The sequence below is a fragment of the Theropithecus gelada genome, chromosome 5, assembly GCF_003255815.1.
Source record: "Theropithecus gelada isolate Dixy chromosome 5, Tgel_1.0, whole genome shotgun sequence".
In the NCBI taxonomy this organism is placed as follows: Eukaryota; Metazoa; Chordata; class Mammalia; order Primates; family Cercopithecidae; genus Theropithecus; species Theropithecus gelada.
The window spans coordinates 111274400-111290202 of NC_037672.1; the positions used below are offsets into that span (position 1 = coordinate 111274400).

Genomic DNA, 15803 nt, shown 5'->3' on the forward strand with positions numbered 1-15803 from the left:
CAAAAAAAAAAAAAAAAAAAAAAAAAAAAAAATTACAGAAAAGTAGGTCTCAATCCTATCTATAGGAGGTAAATAGTTCTCTTTGACAGCTTTTATTTGTCTTCTTCTCTAATTCTATTAGAATTAAAAATGACCTGAAATCAGGAGATCTACATTTAGGGAACAGGAGTGATTCTGATACTAAAATTCTACTTGAGGTCTGGAATTAGGATTTTTCCCGCCCGCTTTCTAATGATTATACCAACCCTGGGTCACTATTTTTGAAGTCAATAGGCTTTCTGCTCTACTCCCAAAGTTCCTACATCAACTAAAAAAAACAAACTACCATTAATTTTATATATATATATAGAGAGAGAGAGAGAGAGTAAAACAATGATCCTTTTTCCCCCTTTAAATTACAAGGCAAGCAGTCCTCAAAACTAACAAAAATAGCAAAATCTTACATATTGTTTTTTTACTGTTGCTAAAATTCTTCTAAAAACAGGGAAAAAATTTCATAGCTAGGCCTTGCTAGGGAGGCTAAATATTTAAATCGAAGTTGTCTTCTAAGTGAGTGGAAGATTGTTTCGTTATTTAAATCATGGGAATAAAGACATGACTATTTTCCTATTACTAGCTTATGCTAAATTATAAACTAGATCACAGAATTAATCTAACAGTAGAATTTTGAACTTTTCTTTTTTTAAAAAAACAAAAACATGCTATAGTTAGGAAAAGTGTATGCAAATCTTACTGCTAAAAGTTCTAGGTCCTCAAATGTGTATTCATTAATCATAAGATGATATCGTTTGGGAATCATTTTATTCCTTCATGTATTCAATAAATACCTGTCGTGGGTGTCAAGCACTATCTTGACAACAGGTATTCAAGCAGTTAATAATGTCAGTACCATTTTTAGACATCTTAGTTTTGGATTTGAGCAGAAACCTATGAAGTTTTTTTAAACAGTCATTAATCCATATTGCAACTACAGGAACTACCTTTTCTTATTTATAAATACAAACTGGATTGTCTAGTGCACTTTAAAGTACTAGCTGATTTTTTTTTTTTTTTTAATTTCTAATTATCCTCCAGTCCTTTATTTTCTACTTAGTCACTCTTAAATTTTTGTATTGCCCCAAGGCTCACTAAAACAAAATATGAGGTAGGAAAGAGGTAAATTATTCATCTCTTATCACCTGTTCATTTCAAATAATTTAGTGTTGTAAAATTCCATAATCTGCCTTATTGAAGAACCTCCAACAGCTCTTGCTATACTTAATGATTCATTGGAAGAAAAAACTCCCATTCTTTTCATTCGTTTTTGCATGCTTTCATAAAACTCTATACCTGATAAGTTGATCACCAAGAGTTAGAAAGTGCTTATCTCAAGTTCAGTCTTTATTGGTACTTTCAAATATTCTGGCTTCTCATGAGTATTTTTTCATCATATCCTTTGAAACTTGTTTTTTTCCTACCTATCTCTCAGTTCAAAACTGATTCTTTTGGAAAGCCAATTCAAACATCAGCTCCTCTAGGACGTTTTCCCTGACCTCTCATCAACCCAACAGTTGTTTCCTACACCTCAGAACCCAGTAAACACTCCCATTGTTAGATTTATCAACCTGAATGGTAATTTTACTTGACTTTACATCTGTTCACCTTGAAAGGAGGGACTTTTGTCCTTTGTACCTTCATTTATCCGGCACCTAGCAGAAGGACCAGAACATGGTGAATAAGCATTTTTTGTTAAATTGGAATTGAAATTTAGAATCACGCTCCTTAAAATTCAATTTCTCGCTTGCATACTTTGTCATTGGTGGAAACGTACAAAATTTACAGGAAGTAATTAGGCAAGAAAAATTTCGATGACATTTAATCCTCTAACCCATCAATTCTCCTCTATGAATATTTCCTAAGAAACTAATCAGAGCTATAAAAAAAAGTTATACAAAAGAATGTTTATAATAGTGTCAGTCATCATAGCAAAAAGCAAAAATTTAAAAAAAGTACTAAGAATACCAAAATAATTAATTGGTGTTCTAGTCACTTAGTGAAGTATAATTCACTTATTAAGAATTCAAAAGATTTATAGTACATAGGGAAATTTTATAATTTTAAGTAAAAAAAGCAGGACACAAAATTGTACTATTTTAGTCCAGTATTCTAAAGAAAAACGAAGTGACAAAATGTTAACAGTGCTTGTTTGGGGGAAATGAACTACAAATGTGTCCTTCCCTCATTCTATTTTTCCATATTTCCCCAAATTCTGTAATTAGAATATATATATTATATGATATGATTATTTTAAAATGTATTTATATAAAACTGTAATAAATAAATATTTATTTCAGAGGTATGTCTGAAGTTTGTAATTCTCTCTATACCTAAAATATTAATATTTAGTATTAAAGCATATAAAATTCATTTTATCAAAGTAATAAAATATTCATCATGGATACAATTTCTACAAAACTGCCAAAATGTACACCTGCACTAATTCCCCAAATCACTATTGCCACTATGACTAAAGTCTTTAAGTCATCATTTAAAAATATGATAGGAATATTTTTATGAAAAGAATATTTTCTTATATGTAAGAGCTATAAATAGAATGTAATATATAACATTAAATATATTAGAATAGATATTAGAAATATGTCTCTAATTTAGTATATATATTAGCACTGTAAAGCTATAGAATTATGAACCATCCCCACCCCCCCGCCAAGTGTCTTGCAACATATCACACAAGAAATTTCCTTGAGGAGAGAACACAAGTAAGTGCTTTTCAACATATAAGAGCCTTCCAATACAGAAACAAGTACATTCTCCCTCACCAAATGTCTCAACGACAGACACAGCAGTTGAAACAGCTGGCCTCTAACTGCCTTTACTAAAAAAATCAAATATCCTCTAAGCAAATAACATCCATGATATGTATATCTAAAACTCTATAAAGTGTCACCGTACTGCTTAAAGATGAGCTTTGTCAAAAAATAAACGAAAAAGTAAGTAATCAGTTACCTCTGTAGAATGGATCAAAATTTTTTTAAACTCAAACATGTTAAAATAATTTAATCATGACATGAGTCTGGAATTATTGAAGTGGTGCTGATGGACACACAGACCATGAGAACATTAGCCCTCATTAATGAGCCACTTTATAATATATGTTTTAAAAAAAAAGCAGCAATAAGAATTTGCAAGTAGTTGCTAAAAAAGAAAATACTGAATTATACAAAATTCTTTCCAATAAAGCAGAATTTGTTATGACAGAACTTATGAAATAATTTGTGAATTAGAAATTAATGTATAGAATTATTGTACACCATTTGACATGAAGATGAAGTCTTAGTCAATTTTCATTTACTTTGCCAGTCATAGGTTTCTCTTTGAAGCATGTCTATTTCAATATACAGAATCTTACTTGGTCATGCAATTATTTGTCCATTTATCCAACAAACATTTACAAGTATCTGCAATATTAATTACTGTGCCAGACACAGACTGAAGATAAACTAAGAAACGTCACCAAATGCCTGAAGGCCACAACATGTATGACTGCAATACAAGGGGAGAAATCTGGCAAGCTCCATAAGATATGAAAGATCTATTGAAAGGACAAAGAAGGAGACAACAATCTCTCTGGCTAGAGAAAGTAAGGAGAGGTGAGAGAAGAAGGTAGAGACCACGGAGGAGGCAGCACCCGAACTGGATCTTAAAGGAGAGAGTACTGCAACAGTACCAGGTGTACTCACTCCCTCAGGAAGATGGAGCAGGTTCCCTGTGAACAGGCTGCCTACTCCCTTCTCTAGCAGGCTCACCTAATTTATTCAAAATACAACCTCACACATCAATCTTTTCAGGAAATACGTGAGACCAACCTCCCCGAGCCTGTCTCCGCATGCTCTCAAAGGCCCTGTGCACACGTCTATCACAGCCCTTTCACAAACTCTACTAAATGCCAGGCTGTCATCCATACTCATAGGCCAGGAAATACTTGAGGAAGAAACGTCTTTCACCTCTGTATCTCTAAAACGTATCAAGTTGCCCGGCACAGCGAGTGCTAAAAGATCTAATGATGAGCTGAATAAACGAATAAAAAATGTACAACTATCATCTACCAAACCCATTTAGGAGGCTATCTAAAAGAGTTGAAGCAGCCAGGCACAGTGAGTGGCTCACACCTATAATCCCAGGTCTTTGAGAGCCCGAGATGGGGGGGATTGCTTTACAGCCAGGAGTTCAAGACCAACCAGCCTGGGGAACACAGAGAGACTGTGTCTTTACAAAAAATAAAAACAAACAACTACTTGGGCATGGTGCCACATGACTATAGTTCCAGCTACTCAGGAGGCTGAGGCAGGAGGATCACTTGAGCCCAGGCATTGGAGGCTGCAGTAAGCTAGGTTCTCACAAACGCACTAGAGCCTGGGTAACAGAGAAACTATGTCTCAAAAACCAAAACAAAAGAGTTGAAGCAAAAAGAAAAGAGAGTTCAAATTGGGACGGTGAAAAATAAGGAAAAAATGAAAAAGGTGTTGAGATAGGGTAAGAAAAAAAAATCAGGCATGCTTGAAAGTTTAGGAAAACTATTGTGCCATTGACAGAGGGGGAAAGTTGATGAGTCTACTGGGAATATGCCAAGTTTGGGGCTGTATTACTAACAAATACCCCTCAGCAGAAATTCAAATTATCCAGAACATTGCCTCAAAAAAATGCAAAAGTACTTATTTCCTCATCAAAACATCAGATTTTAATGTAAACACTAATAGCATAATGTGGCATATCTCAACTATCCACAATTTCTTTATAAAACAGAAAATTTTGATAAACTTTCACTTACTATATTTACATTTAATAAGTTACTTTTATATAAGTTATTCATGCTTTATTTCAATGTGTATACATAATCATTAATAAAATTTCGGCCAGGTGCAGCGGCTCACACCTGTAATCCCAGCACTCTGGGAGGCCCACCTGGGTAGATCACCAGGTCAGGTGTTCAAGATCAGCCTGACAAACATAGTGAAATCCCGCCTCTACTAAAAATGCAAAAATTAGCCGGGCGTGGTGGCATGCACCTGTAATCCCAGCTACTCAGGAGACTGAGGCAGGAGATCACTTGAACCTGGGAGATGGAGGTTGCAGTGAGCGGAGATCGTACCACAGCACTCCAGTTTGGGTGACAGAGCAAGATTCTGTCTCAAAAAGATATATATAAAAAAATTTTAAAAAATTTATCAGACATAGGAAGAAAATAATTTCCTGTTACTAAAAAAAATCAAAATAAATTAAGCATTGCCTATATTTAAGAGAGAGGGTAAAATTATATACTAATATATGAGAAGTAATGCATTTTATTCCATGAGTTTACACATATACCACACAAAATAAAATACAATTTACCTAGAAAATGGGTACATAGATTTATTCCATGAATGACTGATTGCTCCACTGAGATCAGCCAGTTAATTTAAAAAACTCCAGGGTATGAAGAAATAAAAAGAGGTTTCTCTCCTAAAAAAGTTAGGGATAGGGATTACCTCTCAGGGAGATACAAGGGATAAGGATCAACAAAAAGCACACAGGTAGCTTTGAAAGTAGGGAGAATGTTCTAGTTATTGGGTGGAGGCTTACTGAGTGCTTATTGTTATAAAATTAAATATATATGATATAATTACATATATCAAATTTTATGCAGTAAGTTTTAAAATTCCTATGTAATCAACCTAACTAAAGGAAAATAGGAAACCTACTGTAAAACAATTAACTGTATATAAATATTATATCACAATACTTTCTCTGTGTACCTTTATATTACTTGCTGCACCTAAGTTATTTTTCCAACAAATATAGAACTTGACAATTTTATATTTTTCTTTAAATTGCCATCTTTTTGTAAGAATTTGCTACATACAACAATGTTGTTCAAAAGGAAACTACAAAACAACAAAAATTTGTCTTCCATTCTTCACTGGTTAAACAAGATGAACCAGAAGAGTAGAACAGCTTTCTGAGTAGGTTTCTCTGGGATTTGGTGAAGGGCTGAGTTTTTGTTTGCAGTGACAACTGAATCATTTAGAAGAAGTAATCCTAGAAACTTATTGTATAGTGAGATATTTTTAATCAGTTAATGAATTAAGTTTACCAAAATACTTAACTCCCCTTCAACCATTTTCCTACCATTTTATTATAATAACATTTTTCACTATATTGTTTTCCTTCCAGAAGATAGCATGGAGGGACTGTCTGAAACTTCATTTTGATCTTATGTTACAGTAGCATTTAAAAGACTATCTTCTCTCACAAGTTGGAACTCTAAATGTATTTTCCCAAAGAAATACTCAATTCCCCACACTGCAATGGGAAGATAAAATGTAAGGCATAGTGCTTCATATGAAGGACTCTGAGGTTTGTAAGATCAGTTAAGCACACACAGGTGAATACAGAGAGGTTAAGATAAGTTCTCTCTAATAGCTATCAACAGGAGGTGACAATGGAAAGAGTCAGACTTTACAGCCAGAGAAAACTGGATTGAAATCCTGACTCTTAATCAGTTACTAATTTTGAGGCCTTATATAAGACCCTCAGTATCCTTTTTTAAAATGGATATAATATTGTTCTAGGAGGCTGCAGTGTGGGTTAAATAAAATAAAACAAAGTATCTTGTAAATATATACCTATTGTCTCATAGAAGGGACTCTTCAAATAATGGCTATTAATATTTATATTTTTCTAAATTATTATTAATGATGAAGATGGCATTATTGATTTTGGTAGTAATAAACATAGTTCTAAGGAGTTAAAATGAGACTGTAACACCAGAAAAGGGGGTCAGGTAACTAAAAAAATCAATGATGTCACTGTGTCATTGTGTGTAATTACAATGATAGTTAAGAGATTTAAAAACAAAACCAAACAAACTTAACAAAAAAAAGCTGCCCTCTCTCCTCTTCAAATCTGCCAATTTCCCTATGCTAGAGTAAGAGAAGTTATGGCAGATGAAAGGTCTATGATTTCTCCTAAGTATTGCTATATCTCTCTCAACTGGAATTAGAGAAATTTTGTCACTTAAGATATAGCCTACTTCATTTAAAATAATTTTATTCTAAAAATAACTGTATACTGATAATTACAACAAATTTACCATATGAATAACATAACATTTTGTTATAATCAGATATTTAAACTACTTTGAGCAACTTCCCTAAATCGTTTATTTAGACTCTTTTGTTTTTGGGTGGGAGGGCGTGGTACTTAAGCCCCATCTACATTATAGCTTTCAAAATTTCTTTAAATCAATACTATGTGAAAGCCTTTCTTTATATCCCTGGGCAGAAATAATCTTTTCCTCCTTTAAAAGCCCATAGTACTTTATTCATGCTTGAACTGTAACGCCATTTATGTCTTCTATTATGTCTATTTATGTAGATAGCCTTTATTTTTCCTAACACTGTCCACTGAAATCATTTAATATTTATTAAACACATAAAATAAAGTCATATGAATATACTTAATGATCTATAAAGTGATTTGAAATATAAAGATATGTTTCAGGGTTAAAATGTTGCTAATACTCCATTTAACGCATTGCAGTGTAGTTTACTAAAAATATTATTGTAACTTAAAATCTTTAATACAGCCTCTATGTAAATAATCATTAATTAACTGCCAATGATTAAAACACTGTATACATTACACCCCAATAAATAGTGAAGACTGATGTTAAAAAATATACCAACCCAGCCCTAGAGATACTACGAGTTAATCTCAGTATAAGCCCAAGGAAAAGACTTTAAAAATAAATTAAAATTCTAGTTAACAAAAAAGTTAGATGCCCAAGAAAAGCCCAGTACATATAAGATTTCTAGTAATTTGTGATTATTACCATTAAAAAGATCCATAAAAGGTGATGTACTGCTAAATTTTAATTGTTATATTCAGTTTATTCAACATTTCAGTGGAAATGAGAAGTATTAATCTAATTGTCTAAACAAAGTTCTCACACAATCAGGTAGAGGTTTATACTAGTTATTAATATCACAGTACGGCACCTGACAACAACTTTCTTTATTAAGTTTTCTTTATTTAATGAAATACAGAAAAGGATTCTATTATTTCCTGGAAGTGTGGATATACTTTTTTTTATTATTTGTATCTCCTAACTAGTTTTAAATAGCAGTAATGTTTTCATTCAACAAAAGAGGAAAACAAATGTTTAATATCAAGACCTATGAAAGAATGTAAATACAACTAAACGTAAGTAAAGGATACAAAATAATAAGGATGACACATGCCACTTCGGGGTCCATAACTGAATAGTTGGGGAGATTCCATGTACAAATATAAAAATGATTTACTAATTTTTTTCTTAAAACATTGTTCTTGCCAAGAAACCTTCAAATTTTAATTTGTCCAAATTGTTCCAATTTGCCAAATCAATAATGTATAATCAGAACTTAATCCATCTATATAGTTTCGGTTCTACTTCCAATTCAAGACAAGTAACCCTGAAGTTGAGAAATTACAGTACTTTCTTGACTACCTGGATGCCAAAAATAAAAGAAAAGTAGCAAGAATTAGTTTTTAACATCCCTTTTATAACATCAAAAAGGGTTACTTAGGGATATATATATATATATGCATATATATACACACACACACACAACATTTAGATTTTATAGATGAGGCCTAACTTTGTATACATGGGCAAGTAGTTTTATAAAGTCCTGATTCATGTACTACTAGTATCACCAATGTAGGAATTAATAAAACTAGTAAAATCAAAGAATATCAAAGTGCCTTAACTGTTTAAGCCTGAAGTTTTACAGAAATATAAAATGAAATCCCTTTTAACTTTAGCAATAGAGTAGAGGTAACATATACTTGTAAGAACTTATTTTTTAACCCTATACTGTAATGTATTATATTTTACAAAAACAGCGACTGTGGCACATCAGACTCTATATAAACAGTCAAGTGGTTTCTAACGATCAAGAAATACACTGGAAGATGAATGTCAAGAAGCCATTACTTCCATATAAAATATTTTACCACCACGAGGCTTTGAAATGCAGAATAAACCATAGGTACTATTTCTAAAGATATCTGCCATCAGAACCATCAGTCCACTGGATTCTGAACTGTAATCACAGCTCTTCTTGGACTTTATATAATTTGACAACAGTGCACAGTTCTAAACATGTATAAATAAACAGAATATTAAAGCAGCAGAAAAAGTTGGCTTTTGTTAAGTACTACCCTAACTGTGTTTGGGATTAAAATGGTGTAATTTCTAATTCTCATGGTGAAAATATAAGGCAAAAATTCTCTTATCACTATTCAACATTTACTAAGCATGCCCTCAATGCCCATCTAACAAAAACTTTATAGAAGATAGAAGTTACATATAAAATATAAGATGCTTGAGATGCTTCCATACTACTTTTTATTTTCAAAATAAGCGAAATTATATATGAGTGTATTCATTTATATGCTCAGTATAGTATAATGAATGTTCTATGCATGCACATGCTAACACAAAAGGTAAGAAATTCTTCAATTGACTCAGAGTTCCCCAAATATGGTATGTATGACTAACAGCTGAGAGGAAATACAACTGAAACTGTCTGCTGGAAATCCATTAAAATCTAGGCACAGAAAAATGCCTGGTTGACAGTATAGTTGGATGTGCAAATTTATGCAGGAATGTAGCCAAATTTTTGGCAATTCCCTCGTGGTCTTAAATTTATTAACAATAGCCCTTTCTTTTTCAGTTGTAATGTTATATTTAAAGAACATTAGTGGAGTTGGAGAAGCTGCCTGGTCTTTAAAACAAATAGACTAAAGGCTTGGGTATACAGAGTCATGGAATTTCAAATACAAACAAAAATTTGCACAAAAAAAGTATGTTCCACAAAAGTTGCTGTATGCAACTCTCAAAAATCAGTACCTTAGAAAAAACAAGCATACTATTTTGCAATTCATTCTACATTTGCCTTTGAATATATTCATTATTTTTAAATTTTTTCTGCAAAAATGGTTTATTTGGATCATTATTTTCTCTGAAATGAGTGTTATTAAAGAATTAACATGTTAAAACATATCCTCTTAATATACTACTTCACAGATTTATTTTCAGTATTTGCTTGTTGTTAGGAGTAAATTAAGTACTTAACACTTACAAGTCATTCAACAACCATATTTGATTCTCGTTACTCTGTACTGAGCCCTTTCTACGCCCTCAATTCTGGGGAATGTTATATCAAAAAATGAAAACATGGTATTTTTTTCTTCAAGAGTTTATAATTCAATATGAATACAGGTTAAACAAATGAATTCATTCAAAGGCACAAATATTCTACAACCAGCTCCAATTAGTGTTACAATATAAAATAAAATTGTTGACCATTTTGAAGGAAAAGTTCTGTAATTTTTCAGAAGAACAATAATAAGAGGTAAAATTGACACAATACTTCGCAGTTTAAGAAGTGATTCTTATTAAATTCCCTGAATCCTCAGAACCCCCCTGAAAACTCCATAAGTATGATTTCCCATTTTATTGGTGAAGAACCTGATATCGAGAGAAGAGACTTTATACCTAATTAGTAGAGCAAAGATTCAAACGTAGTTCTCATAGCTAAATCAAGGCTGCCACTGGATTTATAAGTTCTTTCACAAAAGTAATCTAATTTGATCATTATGACAACTTTATTAGATAATAATAGCAGATGATATTCATTGACTGCATATTGTGGGGTAGGCGCTGTTCTATGCTGTTAATTCATTCACTCCACACAAAACCCTGTGAGGAAGAACTCTGTTATTACTCCCATTTTACAGATGAAGAAACTGAGGCTCAGAGAATATAGGTAATGTGCCCAAGATCACACAACCAGTAGGTATAGGCATCAGAAGTTAAACTCAGAGCCTTTGGTTGCAGCATTAATAATGTTCTTCACCACCAGCTCACTCTTAGGTAGGTTAACATCAACAGGTTAAGAAACTTGCCCAAAGTCACAAGGAAAAAAAAATTGCAGAGAACAGGCAAGAAGAATGTCTCCTAACTCTTCACCCTAGTACCTTTTCCTAAGTAGAGTAATTAAAATCATTAAATCCAGAAGGGGTAAAAAGCTTTGGGACACGTAGGTAGTTCTTTGAAGCAGAATATGAGCAGGTAAGGAACACTGGTGGAGTAGCAAGGAGAAGAGATTCCATCAGGCCAAAGAAGACTTCTCCACAGATTGAAGGGAAAAGAGAGTAAAATGTATGTGATAAGGCACAAGTATATTTGTTATTCTGATTTAGGGAGCACAAATTCAGATGAGTGAAGAGGGATGGCTCTAATTAAGAAAATTAGTAAAAGTGAAGCACTACACTGATTTGTTTTGAAAGAAACACCACCAAAAATCTTGGAACAGGTATTGTAATGCTTTCAAAAGAAACGATACCTCCACCACAGCCAAAATTATCTAGCACACAGAAGGAAATAAGAGAAGCACTGAAAGATTCTAACTACACATTTTCATTTTTTTTTAATTAAAATGACACTTAGAGTTTAGCGATTCCTTTTCACTGTTAAAACCTTCCTGTGGAGTAGAGACTAAGAGAACATAATTAACATAATATCCTTCTCATTAGTTTTCATACCATGATTCTATGGTGCTGGTTACTTTATAGATCTTCCTCAGAATCATGTCAAAATCAGATGAAAGAAATTAAAACAACATCCCATGCAAATGGATAAACTAAAATGCCAACCTAAACCTAAAGTGCATGTAAAAAGTAGAATTTGCAATAAATATGGAAAAACTAATCATAGCAGAGACCAAAAGCAATGATGCCAGGACTTTGGTAAGAAGCACTTTTGAAAAGACATATTAAATGAAGAAAACTAAACCTAATGGAATTTCTTCTCTCATTACTTGAAATAAACCAGGTCACTGAGATGAGCGTACACTATGGTATTTTGTTCATTTTCATTTCATTTTTATTTCATCAAACCATAAATTCCCATGGAACTACCTCAGACACGTGCCCACAATAATTGGAATGCCTAACATTTCAGCATAAGTACTTTTGCATGAGTTCAACTAAATAAAAAGAATGCAGTGAGAGTCCTCCAAGTTTTTTGCTTATGTCAACAGCTATTTTACGAGTATGAATTATCTCTGTAGCTATAAACTACATGTGTAAAATACATTACATGCGTCTGTGTGAAGCCTTAACACGAAGATCAAGTAAAGGTCTGAGCTGCACACAGAAACATCAAAATAAAACTAAACTTCCTAGAATATAGCAATCATAAATTTTTTTCTTATCAAAGCTATTACTGTTAAATATACCTTGATGAATTAAGTTCAAGTGTAACTACAATTGAAATATATGATTCAACTGAGCTATGACCTATTTTCCTCCCAAAAGCAAAAGGGAATTATGACAGTTGTGAGACTTATATTTTTCCATTCCATCGTCTTTCTAAAAGTTATTTTATACTTAAACTATAAGCAAAATGCACCTGACATTTATTTGCTTTAAAATATAGTTATTCATGCTATTGCCTGTAGGACAGAGAGAATTTTAATAGCAATGTATCGAATAATAATTATATCTTTCCATTTATTTTTAAACTGTACAGACCAAGAATCATTCAGGAAGAAAATAATCTCAATATGTAATATGATACCTAAGTCTAAAATTCAGTTATAACTACATGATATATTTACATACAACAGAACCTATAATCAACATGACACATACAAAATTAACCAATATATGTGGTTGAAAATACCCACCCCTAGCAGAAAGCTTTTTGGTGTTGATAATTTTGGCAGCATATTCTTGTCCAGTAGGAATTTTCATACATCTTCTCACCACTGAGAATGCCCCCCTGGAAACCAATAATTAGCAGGTCATTAATATAACAGACATAACATTCCATTAAAAAATTTATAAAATCTGAGCATTTTTATTGATTTTAGTGGATTGCCAGTGAAGTACAGTAATATCCAGTAAATGAACAATTCTTCCTGGAAACCTAGACTTTCTTTAATGTTGAAGAATAAAAATAAATTTTATTTAACTGGGAGCACACATTATTAATCAACAAAATGAAAGGAACTGCCAATTATGACCGCTCTTGTTTGCACAAGAAATTTGAAAACATTTTACAGTTCACACTCACAGCACCAAATGCTCTGAGAAAAACCCTGCACAGAAGAGAGCAGAGGAAGAGCAGCAAAAAAATCTGCTGCCTACTTACTTTGGTAGGAAACAAAAAATTAATGTGTTCCAAGTAAGTAAACATGGCGATTACTTTCATTAAAATATCAATCTTGAGCACATTAGTGTGGTTTAACAAATCCTGGTATGGTGATTTCTCTATGTCTTGTTTTGGGCTGGGGGAGGGGAGAGATTTGAATTAAGCTGCTCTTCCGACATATTCTCCATGTTTTAACACCAGACAATATATACATATATAATTTTTATTACCTTCAAAAATATTTACCTTTCCTTTAATTACAGTATAAACCAACAACATACATATAAACGCACCCCTTTCATAAAAGTAACAGTCGAAACTAGTGAAAGAGGAATTGGGTTTGGGTTCAATGCTACTAAAATCAGCATTCATGGCTCGGCCCCTAGGTCCCTTTACACAAGTCCTCAGTAGATCTCCTGCCTCCTTCCCTAGCATCTCCAAGTAGTTCTACCAGTTAGGTAAAGGAGGTGGTTTTACACAATGCTAGGCTACTCTTAAGAGCGCTCTCAGTCTCCAGAGGGCTTTTCCGCTGCCTGTATAAATAAATCCTCCCAGAGAACGCAAAGATGCACACGTAAATCCTAGGAAGAATGATGGTGAGCGGTAATCTGGTGCAAAGAATAACAGTGGATATAGGGCAAGGGGTTGGGTTCTGTTGGGTGGCCCTTTTCCTGGACAGAACAACTACTGGATGCGAAATAGTCTCCATGCCAAGTTGAACTTTCGGCATCAATAAATATGGCACCGTCTGAGGCTGTGAGTTCTCCTCAGTACATGGGTCACACGGCCGACACGCCGGCTAACCAGGAGGCATCTCTATTTACAGAAAACATGATCTATGTTGCATTTTACATGGGTTCTAATTTCCTCTCCAAACACACATTACACACAGGCGCGCGCGCACACTTCTCAGGATGACAGCTACAACTGCAGAGATCGTAAATTCACTAAGTCTCTCAGTGCAGAAGGGTGGGGGACCGGGAAAAGGTGGGCAAGGGACTATCGAAATGAGCCACAGCCGGGGCAAGGGTCCTACGCCTTCTGTGTTCCCTCCCCTTACTAAGATAGCACCTTCCCCAGAGCTGACAAACCAGGGGCCCTCCTCCCACTCCTCTCGTCTCCCAAACTCCCTCGCCCCAAGACGGAGGCCGGTGGGTCTGGGGCAACGCGACCCGCCCTCAGCTGGAAAGGGGACATGAGGATGCCGGGCAAAGGCGCTTACTTTCCAAGCTCCTCGAAAAGCTGATACTCGTCCGTGAACCTGGTGCAGGTTGTGGTTGAAGCCATCCTTGGTCCGGGCTGTGCCCTGGCTGGGAGCGCGACGGACGAGAAGCGAGCAGACGCGCGGCTAACCCCAGGATTGGCCCCGCGGCGCTGTCACCCAGGGCCGCCCTTACTTTCCTGGTCCGAAAGTAGCTCGCCCGCGATGGAGTGTGCGCAGGGGCGGGGCGGGAGGGGAGATGACCAGAAACGGTGGCGTGGGGTCTCCTCCCCACGGTCCGCCGATCCTCCTCCTCCTGCGGGCGTCGCTTCCTTCTTCTCCACTGGACGCTCCACCCGCCCCTTTTCCAGTCCCTGTCCCCAAATACAGGGGGTAAAGTATTCAAGAAGAGGGGGCCGGGAAATGGAAAAACAGCCGGGCACGGGGCGAGTGGCAAGCAGTTGCGAAACGATCCGCACTGGAGGCAGGAGGGGTAGAAGCAGAGGGGAGGGAGTCCGAGGGGGCGGAGGTGGAGTGCAGCGGGGCCGAGGCCGCGGAGCCCGGAGCGGACAGCCAGAGCCCAGCGGCAGCTGTCAGCAGGCTCAGGCGCGGAGCGCGCCCGGGGCTCGGGCGAGCGTGCGCGCCCGGGACCGGCTTCCCTCCAGCGGGCAGCAGCGGATCCGGCGAAGCGAGGCACCTTGACTGCCTCGCGCTGCTCACGAGCCCGCGCGGCTTCAAGACGGCGCAGCGAGAGAAAGAGCGCTCGGCTCGGACGAAGCCTCGTCTGCCGTCCCCAGGCCTCCGTCTCCTCCCCTGGCGCCTCCTCCCGCCGCTCCCTCCGCCAGCCAGCACCCCCTCCCTGGCGAAGCCCCCTCCTCGCTGGTCCCACACCTCCCTCTAGCGACTCCAAGTGTGTCCCTTCGTGGATCTCTCGCTATCCCTCCTTCGGTCGCACACACAAGCACACCCGTCTAGGAGAAACCAGGTGGGTGGAGGATTTGCGGGGGAGAAGCCTGGAGGTTTGGGTGAATGAGGCGAGACGTCAGTTAACCATTTAAACCCGCACAGAGAAGCCTGCCTCAATCTGGGGCTGACTGAGCGGGAAGATGCAGGGCAACTCGAGGATGGCCCGGGGCTGCCGCCCTTGGTCGCGGTAGCCCACGCCCCTGTTTTGGGCGCTGGGCAGCAGTGACTTCTCTAGGCCGGCTGCCGGGCCACGACACCCGGTGTGGCCGAGCAAGGGAGAGCAACCACATCTCCACGCCACTCAAAGTTGACACAGCAGGGGCCGGATGTGGGCCGTTCATTGCTGTCAGAGAAGGTCCCAACCCTTCCCACAGCCACCAGCGACTGTTG

General features: G+C 36.5%; 1 protein-coding gene across 31 annotated transcripts in view; it reads right to left on the reverse strand.

Annotated features, from left to right (window-relative positions):
• The window catches only part of CAMK2D (calcium/calmodulin dependent protein kinase II delta), a 305686-nt gene extending 290293 nt beyond the window's left edge, over positions 1-15393 (reverse strand). For 29 of the 31 annotated variants that reach the window (XM_025384885.1, XM_025384876.1, XM_025384874.1 and 26 more), the window contains exons 1-2: positions 14469-15393; positions 12780-12874 (exon numbers count right to left, since the gene is read on the reverse strand). Coding sequence is in view for 28 of the 31 variants with exons in the window: in XM_025384876.1 (XP_025240661.1) it covers positions 12780-12874; positions 14469-14533 (160 nt within the window). In the remaining 3 variants the exon portion in view is untranslated. Of the gene's footprint in view, positions 1-7916; positions 8531-12779; positions 12875-14468 lie in introns of those variants that run through there. The other 2 variants (XM_025384886.1, XM_025384882.1) reach the window with 2 other exon arrangements.
• Positions 15394-15803: the final 410 nt, after the last annotated feature.